Raw genomic sequence first — 14,064 nt, 5'->3', positions numbered from 1 at the left:
AGTCAAAAGATTCCATTCAGGGATGCTTAAACTATTCTGATGGAAAAATACAATAGTATAGTTGTGTTGTCTAATTGTTTCCGTCTACCTAAGAGAGATTTATAATGATAAATATGGGAAAGAGACAGCCAGCCAGCCAGCCAGCGGGGAGTGAAGGCATGAGAAACATTTGATTTCTCAGACAGGCATTGTACAGTATAAAGGGGCCCTTCGGTGGCATTACCTGACTTCATAAAGCTTGTCATAAAGCTTGTCCTTCACCTAAAACATTCATTTCACTGATCTCAGGAGGATGTTACAATGTACTGTCTAAATGTTTAGGCCTAGAATTATTGACTGCTTTAACCAGTGAAAAATAGCAGATATACAAGCCCACATCGCGGCACCGAGTGCCGCGCTGCGAGTTTGTAGATCTGCTATTTTTTAAAAAGTCATGAAAATGTGTGCAAATCTTTGAATATATGTATTTTCAAAGCGATTGTTATAACTCAAATTTTGCTTCTGGGTGGTCCCTGGAACAAAATAGTTTGAGATGCGGGTCCGTGGCCAAATACATATCATTTTGGGGGTCCAAAAAGGTTTGAGAACACTGACATAGTAGTCTCTCAAGAACAGACTAACTGAGCTCCAGTCAAGTGAAAAGGACCTTTTCTTTGACTATGGCTGGCCAGATTGCCGACATAGAAACATATTTTTTTTTCCAAAAATCTTAGAAGGATTCAAAAGACACTTATAGAATCGGATCAAAATTCCAATTTTCACGATTTTTCAAAAATAGCAGATCTACAAGCTTGCAGCGCGGCACTCGGATGCTGAATTTCTGAAAACTTGAAGGACTGTATATTGCTGTAAAGAAATACAGCTTTCCATTCCCTGAATACATTTACTTTCCATTTTCAGTTTGAGTTGATTTCTGCTCTGATAGTGTGTAAAAGTACAAAGAGTACACATCACTAGGTCCTTATAGTTACTTCTTCTCTGCTTAAAGAACCAACAAGGTATTAACTTTAGATATCCATCATCTTAGAACAAAACTACTTGCTCTTATAAAAATGTTTTGTCAGGTTTTATAGTTAATAGTAGAGTCAAATTCTGCCCGAACCCGACCATACCCGAACCGACATTTATGGTAGGGTAGGGCCTAAAATGTATGCTAATTAGTCGGGCCGGGTAGGGCCTCGGGCTCAATGAAAAAATATATTTTTTTATCGTTATTATTTTATTACTAAATTCTTTCCAAACCCGACCATACGCGACCCGATGTTTTCGGGCCGGGTAGGGCCTAAAATGTATGCTAACTAATCGGGCCGGGTAGGGCTTTGGGCCGGCCCAGTTGAGTTAGGACCCAGTTAGGGCCAGTCCTTAATTTTCAGGCCCGTTGAGAACTCTTGTAAATAGATCAATTAAAGGGAAATTTCACTTTCAAATAAAATACATTAGATTTTTCCATTACATAAAATGTTTTAATTGCAGTACATTCACCCCCATTAACACTTTGACTGCCACAATGTTAAGGGTTTTAAGGGTAAAACCCTTGCCACCATAGACGGCCATTCATTTTTGACGGAATAAATTGAAAATGGTAGGATGTACGAAAATTGACAAAAATTTCAGAGAATATAGAGTCGGAACCTTAGCTTTCACCATAAAAATTTCGTCCTGCTGTGGTGTTCTGCTGTGGAGAAACCTGAGGGAGAGCGAAAGCTGTACAGATGAAAAAGGAGCATCAGAAATTTACTTTCTGAGATAATTGAGGTCAAAGGAAAAAAACTTTCAGAAGCCCTAGAAACAAATTGGTAAATGGTACAAGAACACACAGTACCTCTAAATGAAGAACAGGGTGCAGGCCATAATAATGTAAAAAAAAAAGTTAAAAAAAGTTGTACCGTGGTCTAGTTATAAGGCAGGAAAGTGGAAGAAGCCAGGAGACTGACAGAGGCTCTTTTTTCATCTTCCCAGGATGAAGGAGAGACAGAGTAGAATCCACTGTGTTTTGACCTGGGATTTTTTATTCAAGCCTTCAGTTAGACATCAGACATCTCAAAAATAAAGATAAAAACTCTGATAAAGATAACAAAAAAAAACTTTACATTGCTGTTTCACTTCAGTATAGTTGTAGATGTGTTCCATTGCAATCATCATTTTAGTCACTTCAAACTAAAACGGTCAAACTACCCTGAGCAATTCAAAGTCATAATACATAAAATTAAATAAAAATTGATGTACATTCATATGGAAATGTTTGTATTGACAAAGTCAAGCCAACTGCGACAAACTTCACCATGTTAGAATCCAGACCAGGCAACTGCAAGTAAGAGTAATTATGAAAAAAAAAAAAACATAATTACCATAAGGTATATATAATTATTTGCTATACATTTTATATACACAGGTACATATATTTCCAAAATAGCAGATCTACAAGCTCATAGCCCGGCACCGCGCTATGAGCTTGTAGATCTGCCATTTACATATGATGCCTAATAGCCGATCTACAAGCTCATAGCCCAGCAAGGCACTATGAGCTTAGTATTTTCATGGCTCTCCTTTTAGTAGACCTTGTACCAGTGAACTGTACCGTCATGAAACTGTACCTTTTCCTATGCAAACTTCTAATAAAGTCTTCAATCAATCAATCAATCCCTTCTTTGTATTTACCTACTGTATGTTTTTATACTGTTTTTTATTTCCCCCTTTTTTCCTGACTATATCTACTGCATAGTACTGTGTTCTATCCGTCTGTCATTCAATGTTATATGAGATACTGCAATGGTTTACTATGGAAATAAGCCTAGTCTTTTCATGGATCTCATGATCTCCTTTTAGTAGACCTTGTACCAGTGAACTGGTACAAGGTCTGACCAATCCATCTCGCTGGATTGGTCAGACTGCGACGTTTGCGAGTGACTTATAGTGGTTGTTTATTTTCGGTCTTCCAGTTCGGTACTCCCTCCTTTGGGTGGCGCTATTGCGTCAGCCTCACAACAGAACGTACTCACGTTAACTCCCGCAGGGCGATCCCTGATTGGCCGGAGGGCTTGTCACTCAAGTTTTACGGTACTGGGTCAGTCCCCCATAAAACCTGTGGCATCCCACAATACTGTCTCTTTTCGCTATCTGCTCCTCAAATGGTACAGCGCGAACGGAATCTCACAGCTCCTGACCTACGTTATTTGTAAGTATATTTCAACCTATTCTAGAAGATATAATCGTCTCGAGGATAACCGAGAGCGACAGCTTAGGACCAGTCCACCGGTCTCGGGACTATTCTTCTCTTCAAATGTTCAACGTAAAGTTTCACAGCACCGCTGTTTACCTTTGTTGTTAGCTTCACGTTACTTTGCCTAGTGTTAGCTCTTAGCTACCGGCTTCGTTGTTGTTGCTAACGCAGCGCTCAGCTGTTTGTTCCTTGTTGTTAGCTTCACGATAGCCTAGTGTTAGCTCTTAAGCTACCGGCTTCGTTGTTTGTGCTAACGCAGCGCTCAGCTGTTTTTTCCTTGTTGTTAGCTTCACGATAGCCTAGCGTTAGCTCCTAGCTACCGGCTTCGTTGTATTCTGCTAGCTTTGTTATTGTTGGCGTTTGCTGTTTGCTACTGGCCTTGCCTGTGCTCACGCTAATACACGCTTTTCTGCTTTAGACTCTCGAATCTTCTATCGATGCTAAAGTTTTTTGTGTGGACATGACGTCCTCACGCTCCTATGGCCGTTGTGCCAACCTGGCCTGTAGGTTGCTGGTAGCCCCGGACGATCTCCATGGTGCGTGCATCGCCTGCATGGGCTGGCGTCACGCCTTGGATGCCTTAGAGGAAGATCCTCCTGTGTGTTTGGAGTGTCGTGACCTACCTCTAGGTGCGCGTCGGCTCCGCCTGGACACGATCTCCCTTCTCTCCGGCCTCGCCTCTGCTGTGTCCCCGGGCCTCCCTGTAGGCCGGTACAGCGCTCCTCCAGGCGGCGGCGGCGGCGCCTCCGTTCCGGCCGATGAGGGCGCTTCTCCAGACGGCGGCGCTCCGGCTGACGGCACTGCTCCTCCAGCCGATGGTGGTGCTTCTCCAGCCCACTCCAGGGCTGACAGCTTTTCATCTGAATTCTCCTTCTCTGCCCTCGACCGTCACGACAGCGAGGAAGAGGCTTTTGGGGAAGAGGGGGACTTTTCCCCCACCCAGCAGCCTGATGAGGTCGTAGTCCTGATGGAAGAAGGGTCCCCTGTGATCCATCTCCACCCTGATGTTAATGACTCGCCTCTCTCCATCTCTGCTAGGGCCAGGGTTCCGGCAGGCCTCGCTGCCGCCCCGAGCCAAGCAGCTTCTGTTTCCCCTACCACCGCTCAGGCTGGGACTCAAGCAGGCATTGCTGCTTCCCCAGCTCCTGGTGGCACCGAGCCTGTTCCCTCCGCCTTGCCGGGGTCACAGGCCCCCTCTGCTGCCGGCAGTTCGAGTCTGACACAGGCGGCGGCCCTGTCCGCGTCTCAGCTCCCTCCTTCCGGCACCGTAGCAGCTTCAAGTGGCGCCGCTGGCGCCAGCCCTCCCCTTCCCATGGACCCCTGGTCTGTCCTGGAGAGGGCCGCTCGTTTGCAGAACCTCACCGTCCCTGTACGGCAGCAGCCTGCAACTTCTTGCCAACCGCGGCTGGGTGTGGACCGTGCTCCACCCCTGCCGCCTGTCATGGCTTGCCTGCCGGCCATCACTGGCCTACAGCAGGTTTTCCAGGAGACTTGGGCCACTCACAAGGATCCGGAAAAACTGGACTTCCCCACGGAGTTCGAGGGGGCGCAGGAGATGGGCGTTCCTAGATGCCCGCACATCAGCCCTGCCTTGGCCTCCATGCTCCAGGCCCGGTTCCTCCATGATAAGCCTGGTGAGCCGAGTCCCTACTCACTGTCGGGTGTCCACCCGCTTCTAGAGGACAAGTGGGAAAGGTTCATGTCCAAGGCCACCCAGGAGGCTTACAGAGCTGATGGACATGCTGTGAGGGCTCTCAATGCCGCGGGCCTGTTGGCGGCCTATGTGAAGCTCCTCCAGAACCCACCGGCCTCTGACCCTCCCCTCGATGTGGCGGCTGAGATCAAGGCCTCACTGGACCTCATGATTGAGCTCAATTTCCATGCCATGGCTTGGGTGGGGCGTTCCATGGACCAGTGTATGCAGATGGAGTCCACCCGCTGGCTGGAGCCCATTGACTGGAAGAAGGATGAAGCGGACAAAAAAGAGCTCCGCAACCTGCCCTCTTCGGGAACGGAGATCATGGCGGGCGGGCTCGCTCTCTTCCAGGCGCGGGCGGCTGCCAGGAGGGAGACCAGGGAGTTGGTGGTCGAGACTGTACCTCCGACACCTGCTGCCCAGTCGTCTCGGCGGTCGACCACCAGGCAGCGTACCCCGCGTTCTATGGTGAAGGTCGTCCAGAGGAACGACTACAGGGACAGGGCTTCGGGATCAAGCTCCAGGTCTTCCTCCAGAGGGGGGTCTCGAGCCCGGACCTATGGGCCCCCTCCTCCTTCCAGGCCCAAGGAAGACCGTCATCAGCAGCGTTCCCAGCCCCGCTCCGCGAAGGGACGCGGAAGGCAGCAGCGTAAATGACAGTGTGCCCAGGGAGGCACGGCCTCCCCAGGGGCCTCTTGCCCCTCACTTAAGGGCGGGTTCTTGTGTGCAGTGTGTTTGTGTTGTGAACCCGCCCGTGTTGTGTGCTGCAAAAATTCTCAATGCTGTAAATTTCGTGCCTTGCCAATCGAAAATACCAGTAAAGAATTGTGTGTTCGATACAAACTGTGTCTTTCTTCCCTGTGCATCTTCTGTTGCAAAGAAAGTTGTATGTGCTCAGCCTCCTCAGGCACCTTCGCTGCCTCAGCTAGTTCCGCACTCACACAGTCTGTACAAGGGTTTGGTTTCTCTGCCTATTCAGGCTCCAGTTCCTTTTCTGCAAGAGCCACTCACACCCAGCTCACATTCCACTCCTCACAAGGTTTTGGTAAACTGCCCACTGCGGCAGCCCAGGGACAACCTGCTAATGCTAAAAACCATGAGTCCTTCCGGGACCTTTCCAGGAAGGCTAAGGGTAAAGCGCGCTTCCCCTCAGGTGGTGGAAACGCTTTCTGTAGGCCCGAGTCGGGCAAAGGTAAAGAAAGTGGATCACAGGTGGATTCCTGCTTTGCCTGCGGTGCACCACGCGGCCAGGCCGGCGGCAGCTTCTTCTGGCCACAGCGGACGGCCTACAGTGTCGCGGCCGATAGCTCGGCAGGTGCTGCCAACACATCTTTACGCTCCGCTGGCACCTTGTGCAGATCAGTGGAGGAGGTGCAATCCAAACCATTGGATTTATCGCACTATTACAAGGGGCTACAGAATACAGTTCAAGATGTCGCCCCCGCTTTCCCCCACGGTGAGCTTCACCAGGGCCGAGGGCGAGAACGCCCGCATTCTGGAGGAAGAGATACAGGCCCTTCTCTTGAAGGGGTCTGTACGGGAGGTCCCGTGGAGTCAGCTCCATTTAGGGTTCTACTCCAACTACTTCCTGGTTCCCAAGAAGACGGGAGGGCTGCGGCCCATATTGGACCTCCGCGGTCTCAACCAGTACTTGATGACCTTCAAGTTCAGGATGTTGACCGTTGCCAGCCTGCTTCGAACCGTGAGAGAGAACGATTGGTTCACCTCAATAGATCTGAAGGATGCTTACACGCACGTGTCGATCTATCCTCCTCACAGGAAGTTTCTGAGGTTCGCTTTCCAGGGGAGGGTCTACGAGTACGCAGTCCTCCCCTTTGGCCTGTCTCTCAGTCCACGCGTTTTCGTGATGGTTACGAAGGCAGCTATAGAACCTCTCAGGCGGCAGGGGATAAGGATCTCAAACTACATCGACGATTGGCTAATAAGCGCAAGTTCGAGCCAGGAGGTGGCGCTACACACCCGGGTGGTGATAGCGCACCTCGAGTCCTTGGGGTTCGCAGTCAATTACGAAAAAAGTGTGCTGAACCCATCTCAGCGGACCACCTTCCTGGGTGCAGAGTGGGACTCCCGGGAGATGGTCGCCCGCCTCTCTCAGCAGAGGGTGGACAAGTTCTTGTCCCATGCCAGCACCTTCCTTTCCGAGGAGGAGGTCTCCTTCAAGTTGGTGCAGCGGCTCGCGGGCCTGATGGCTTCGGCCGTGGATCTTGTGAGTCTGGGAAGGTTTCACTTGAGGCCTTTCCAGAAATGGATGCTCTCTTTGAACATCCCCTCTTGCCAGGGCGGCACTCTGGTCCGGGTCTCCGAGCGAGCACGGACGGCCCTGAGCCCTTGGCTGGTTCCCGGCTTCCTTCGAAGCGGCGCCAGGCTAGGGGCGGTGATTCACAGGAAGGTAGTCACCACGGACGCCAGTCTTTCGGGTTGGGGTGCAACCCTGGAAGGACGTACGGCGAGGGGACCTTGGGGCCCCGACTTAATGAACAAGCACATCAATTACTTGGAATTGATGGCGGTGTTCCTGGCGCTCCAGGAGTTCGAGCCCTTCATTCGGAACTGTCACGTCCTCATCAGGACGGACAATACCGTAACAATGTGTTATGTGAACAAACAGGGGGGGCGGCGGCGAGCCCTGGACGTGCTGGCTCGCAAAGTGGCCCTTTGGTGCTCGGTGCACCTACAGTCGGTCAAGGCCTCCTACGTCCCTGGTCTTCTGAACAGCGGGGCGGACCTGCTGTCCAGGAGGAGGGTTCGCGACGAGGACTGGTCCCTGAACCAGTCGGTAGCGTTTCAGATCTGGACCAAGTATGGTCATCCGGTGGTGGATTTGTTCGCCTCTCGCGAGGACGCGAAGTGCTCACTGTTCTTCTCCCTGAGGGGGCCTGCACCCTTGGGGATAGACGCTATGGCGCACGATTGGCCCCAGGGCCTGCTGTACGCCTTCCCACCGATGGACCTCATTACTCCGACCCTCGAGAGGGTTCGTCGTTACGGTCACGAACTGCTTCTAATAGCACCGAGGACGGGGACTTGGAGCTCACTGATAGCTCCGCTCCTGTACAGGGATCCTTGGCAATTGCCCCAGATACGGGATCTGCTGAGTCAAGCGGATCGCGAGATCTTCCACCCGGACCCTCAGAGGTTAGACCTGTGGGTCTGGCCCGTGAGAGGGAAAGGCTGATCGCAGCCGGCCTGAACCCTTCAGTCGTTGATACGATGCAGAGGTCCAGGGCTCCTTCTACACGTAAGGTGTATCAGGGCAAGTTGGAAGCCTTTGAGGAGTGGTGTCGGGTTAAACACCCTTCGGTGAACCCGGTGTTCTCCTCAATTCCGATCATTCTGGAGTTCCTACAAGATCGGGTGGATAGGAACTGTAAGGCCTCTACGGTGAGAGGTTACCTTGCAGCCATTAGGGCCTGTCACCAGAGCCTTGATGGCGACCAATTGTCCAAACACCCGTGGGTGGTACAGTTTATGGCAGCGGTTAGGCGGGACTCCCTGACGGCGAGACCCCTGGCCCCCGCCTGGGACTTGGAGGTGGTCTTACGGGGATTGAGGCAACCCCCGTTTGAGCCTCTGGAGAGCATCTCTCTGAAGCTCCTTAGCTACAAGACTGCTCTCCTTCTGGCCTTAACCACGGCCAAGAGGGTTAGTGACCTACATGCCCTCTCAGTGTCAGAGGATTGCATGAGGTTCTCTCCGGACGGCCGGCAGGTGCTACTTAAACCTCACCTTCACTTCATTCCGAAGAATAAGGTGGTGCAGCATGTTCCGGTGCGGCTTTTGGCCTTTCATCCTCCTCCCTTTGGTACGGAGGAGGACAGGCGCCTTAATCTTCTTTGCCCTGTGAGGGCACTGAAGATTTATTGTGAGAGGACTCAGGCGCGCAGGAAGTCGCGCAGCCTGTTTGTTCCTCACGGCAAGTCCACCGCGAAGATGGAGATTGCTAAAGCAACCCTTTCGGGGTGGATTGTCGACGCCATTAGGTTGGCGTATGATAGTGCGAATGTGGCTAGACCTGTGGGTTTCACAGCTCATTCCACTAGGGGGATGTCTTCCTCTTGGGGTCTCTGGCAAGGGACCACCATTCAGGAGGTTTGTTTGGCGGCGAACTGGACTTCGCCGTCCACCTTTGCAGCTCATTACCAGTTGGACGTGGCTCCGCGCTCGTTAGCGCATTCAGTCCTCCAGGTGGCTGCTGACTCTTCTGCAGAATGAGGAGGACCCTTGTGTCTTCCTCCTCGTCTGGAGCGCTTGGACTGCCCTTGTGCTTTCTGGCGCGCTCCTCTTCCTTTTCTTTCCTACTCACTGCCCCCGACTGATTCCGGTGGTCTCAGGGGGGGACCTTGTGGGCGAAGGTGTGTCTGGAAGACGTCTCCTTTGCCGTTCATGTGTATGGTGAGTAGACGTTGGCCGACGTCGCTTACGGGAGTTGACGTACCCAAAGGAGGGAGTACCGAACTGGAAGACCGAAAATAAACACAAGTGTTTCGAACGAAACACCTGTTTATTTAGGTCTGGAAGGAGGTACTCCCTCCGAGTCTCTGCCCTCTGTTCGATTTTTCGGAGCAGATGCTTTCAAGAGACAGTATTGTGGGATGCCACAGGTTTTATGGGGGACTGACCCAGTACCGTAAAACTTGAGTGACAAGCCCTCCGGCCAATCAGGGATCGCCCTGCGGGAGTTAACGTGAGTACGTTCTGTTGTGAGGCTGACGCAATAGCGCCACCCAAAGGAGGGAGTACCTCCTTCCAGACCTAAATAAACAGGTGTTTCGTTCGAAACACTTGTGTTTTGCTGGGATGTGTTTGTTTTGCACTAAATGGAGCATCTGTCCTCCTTTCTCACCAAGCTAAGCTAAAGAGGCGTCAATTGGGTATGGCAAGCTATGGCAGCTGCCATACCTTGGCTACAGGGGGAATATAATAAAATGTACTGTAATCGTGCCTGTTGTAAAGGTATGTAACATGACTGGTGTCTTGCACGCGAGCCTCGCGCGCGTGAAAGACACCAGTCAAGTTGCCATAACTTAGCTTTTTCTGAACTGACGCCGCTGAGCTAAACGCCCTGCTCGATCGGTGGTCCGCGCGCGGACCACCTGTTGTGATCCGAGATGAGCATAATCATCTCTCATCTCATGCTTGCTATCGGAGCGACGTCGCGACCCCCCAAACACGCCAATACACCACTGTATGTATCAATCAATCAATCTAGCAACAACCACTTACTTTATATAGCAGTTCTTTTCGCTGCGACGCCGCGGCTCGGTGGTCCCTGGTGGCCTGGTCGATGAACCATGACGATCCAGTAAAACTTTTCAGATCACATGTAACGTAGAAGTAGTCCTCAGTAGTATAGTAAAGCACTAAACTAAACCCCCCCCCCCAAACACATGGCTGCTGCTTCTTTTCGCTGCGACGCCGCGGCTCGGTGGTCCCTGGTGGCCTGGTCGATGAACCATGACGATCCAGTAAAACTTTTCAGATCACATAACGGCTGTAGAAGTAGTCCTCAGTAGTATAGTAAAGCACTAAACTAAACCCCCCCCCAAACACATGGCTGCAGCTTCTTGCCAAAGTTGCCGTCCATCCAGCAATCCCAGGCCTGGGGAGGACGGTCATGTACCAAATCACCATGGTAACACAAGGTAACACAAGCTGATTGGCCACACAATGGTAACCATGGTGATTTTAGTCATTCCAGGGCCCAGGACGGCTGAATCCAAGCGTCAGTGATACATATGCTCCTAATCTTGTGTTAATTAAAAAAAAGACATTCCGGCGTCATATGACGCCGGTGGCAGCGCGGGGGGTGTAAAAGCTTGACGTCATATGACCTCCGTGGCGGTCAAAGTGTTAATAAACACAAAGCAATAAACACAAACCAGCAGCTGTTGTTGACTACTGATGTTCTTATAAAAAAGGATTCCTACTCAGTTACTCACCCCTTTGCAGATGGAAACCGCTTCTTTGGACAGGGACTTGGGGTAGGACACATTGTGCTCCATGATTGACTGGAACAACTCATCTTCATCCTCGCCATCAAACGGAGGCTACGGAAGGAGGGAAGACAAGTGGAAAAAATAATATAATTATATATTAGAAGACATGCGGAATATGGTATTGCTTGCCATAAAATGGACGAAAAGAAATCTAATGTTGACTGTCTGACTACAGCCAAGAGGGTTGGAAGCCCTCCGCATCCCCCCGGGCGTCCGCTGTATTCCGTTGTAAAAGCCATGGTAAACCACAGCCTCTTATTGCTTTATTGAGTGTAAAATATAAAAGTGGACACACAAAGGGTCCTTTCATACTCTCTGAGAAGTTAAGACGAAATAAGAGAGGGTGACAAATAAGTGGTAGGGAGAGAGAGAAAGAGAGAGAGCAGAAACATGGTTACAGTAAGTAGTAAGTACGTGGATGGACTGTAATCGTGAGGAAGTCAACAGTGTCCGCAAAATGTATTATTCTTAATTTCCACTCCATCAGCCCCGGCTTAGAAATAGGTCATCTGTCTTGAGCCCTCTTTTCTCTGATTTACTACACTGGAGGAAGTGTGTGTGTATGTGTGTGTGTGTGCATGTGTGCGTGTGCGTGTGTGTGTGTGTGTGTGTGTGTGTGTGTGTGTGTGTGTGTGTGTGTGTCAACGCGTGAAACATGTCATCGTGCCTGGATGACAGAACTGAAATGAACTCTAAAATCTAAACATGTGGTGAGTGAGTGCGCATGTACTTCTTAAAGTATTACTGCTCTCCAATTTCAGAAAAAATCTATAGTTCACACTTGTGGTGATGCTGAATTTCAACTCATCTTGGCAGGACAGCTGCCTCCAACCCAAACCTGTCCAAAACAACTGGTTTCCTTAGTAACCGCGGATCACAGATAACATGAGTGCGGTGTTTCTCCAGTATGGTGAGACACCTCACTCATGTTATCAGAGAACCATTCTTTTTCTACATATTGTTCTCTTTCAAACACTCGTCTCTGTATATCATACAGTATCATATGGATAGAGCCCCCAGGCATTAGCCTGAGTAATGATACTAATGCTTCTGAGAATTACGAGATCATTAGTTTAACTACATTTTGTTCTTGGAAAGTGAAATCTTGCTCAGGGACACTTCGACACATTGCTGAGAGCTGGAATCGTGCCTGGAACCTCCGAAACCCCTTGAGTCCTAGGCGAGCTCACTAACCATTCAGCTATGGTCGGCCCAGACCTTGTGATCAACCTGTGTGTGTGTGTGTGTGTGTGTGTGTGTGTGTGTGTGTGTGTGTGTGTGTGTGTGTGTGTGTGTGTGTGTGTGTGTGTATGTGTGTGCGCGTGCGTTTACACCACTCACCTGCCCTGCCAGCATTTCGTAGAGCAACACGCCATACGCCCACCAGTCTACGGATCGCGCATATGGCTGATAAGCAATGATCTGTGAACACAGAGAGAGATAATCATCAGCTGTATATTGGAAGATCCGCAACTGTTGCAGTCTCAAATGGAAAGGTGCACCTTTCACTTTGAGCACAGAGCACTTTGAGCATGCATTTCTTTGTCTTGCAATTGAAAAACCCATTATGCCTATATAATAACAAAATGGGTAAACATCAAATAATAGAACAGCTAGAACAAGTCAGGTATGCTCAGAAAATGGCATCACTGCTCAGAAAATGGCATCACTTTTACCCAATGATTATATTACAATATCCAAAATTCCAGACGATAGATTTCCTATCACGGCATTGATACAGTATAGTAATATATTTTGCCTAGTAGAAAGAGATATCTGCAACAGAGCAGAAAGCCAGCAACACTCCTATAATTAGATGTTATAATTAGAAGTATTTTTGGTGCACGGCTCAAAATAACATGAGACATAGAAGAAGTTGCCAGCACTCAAGGAATTTCCTTTTCACATGTTTTATTTACCTCTATGGACAGGAACAAACGTACACGTTTAGAATAATTCCAGACGTTGTGCACAACCTTTTTCTTTGATTTGATATCATAGATCCCTTTCTAACCAATAAAAAATAAATTGAAAAGAAAAAAGAAAAAAAAAGATTTGAATGTGCTTAGATTAATAGCAGCTGGTGTTAATTTGTACGGGTGCACTATAATTTGTAGACTTTATGATTGTGACCAACAAAAACCTGAAAGTTATGCGAGAGGATGGGAGTTTTACAGAGGACTTAGCTAGCAATTCATGATTAAAGTGTATAAAAGGAGGGAACAAAGTTAAACTCAGATTTGTGATCTGCAGTGGGTAAAGTACAAGTCCTTGAGGGAAACCTCATATCAGTGAGTAGCGCCTTGTAGCGTAGTAACGATCCGGGCCTCTCCTGCTCCACACAAAAGATGAAGTCCCTGAGGTCAACCCGCGTGGCCCGCTGGCGGCTGGACGAAGCAATAAGCTCTGCGTCCGCTGTGGAGGCTTCTGTTGAGTCCAGCTTGTTTCCTGCGGGGGCCGATTGCACGGAGGGCTGCATCGGTGGCATCACGCTGCCGAACCTGGGACTGCTCCTGCTGTTGTAATATGCATTCTCCTCATTAACAGTTCTGCCGCCGTTGACAAAGGCCCATAAAGAGACTTAATTTACTCAAAAAGAGACATTTTGATACAAAGGGTGGTCTGCATACTGTACACAATGCACTCGGCTGGGCGCAGCCATGTTTCTCTTCCGGACCCACACTGTCATGTGACTAGATGACGTAATCGTTGCCGTCAAGTGATAATCAAAAAAAAAAAAAAAACAACCCCCTTCCGGCCCTTCAAAATAATAGCGGCGGCCTACGGAGAAAGCGGCGCGGCACCAAGCATCCCTTCAGATTAAAAGGCAGTAGATGTGTTAACTCATACCTCGCGATCCCCGTAGAGCCCGTAGATTTCCCGCTGTACCGCGCTGCCATGCCCGTAGATCCCGCATAGTTTAATTAGCTTTAATCATTATGAAAGGATTAAAAGTATTAGCGCAGATTTTCGCTGATTCTGGCTCTTTAGGCCCGCCCCCCTAACTGTATCCGGTCATTTCCGGTCTGGACCGGATCCAGCTTTCCGTATCCAGTCTGAGCCTGGGCCATAGTCCCGCCTCCATTGGTTTACTGTGTAACAGAAGTGGAAGCTACTGGGCGATGGAACGC

At 49.5% G+C, this 14,064-nt stretch overlaps 1 protein-coding gene across 2 annotated transcripts in view; it reads right to left on the bottom strand.

The window, feature by feature from the left end:
* LOC308281284 (protein kinase C alpha type-like) overlaps window positions 1-14,064 on the bottom strand; it is a 210,052-nt gene that overhangs the window by 22,974 nt on the left and 173,014 nt on the right. For both annotated transcript variants that reach the window (XM_080721426.1, XM_080721427.1), the window contains 2 exons: window positions 12,275-12,355; window positions 10,877-10,984 (listed from right to left, as the gene is read on the bottom strand). In XM_080721426.1, coding sequence (XP_080577552.1) covers window positions 10,877-10,984; window positions 12,275-12,355 — 189 coding nt within the window. The remainder of the gene's footprint in view (window positions 1-10,876; window positions 10,985-12,274; window positions 12,356-14,064) is intronic.

The sequence above is a fragment of the Nannobrachium achirus genome (assembly GCF_963921795.1).
Source record: "Nannobrachium achirus genome assembly, chromosome: 3".
Taxonomy (NCBI): domain Eukaryota; kingdom Metazoa; phylum Chordata; class Actinopteri; order Myctophiformes; family Myctophidae; genus Nannobrachium; species Nannobrachium achirus.
This window is presented reverse-complemented; position numbering and strand designations above follow the sequence as displayed.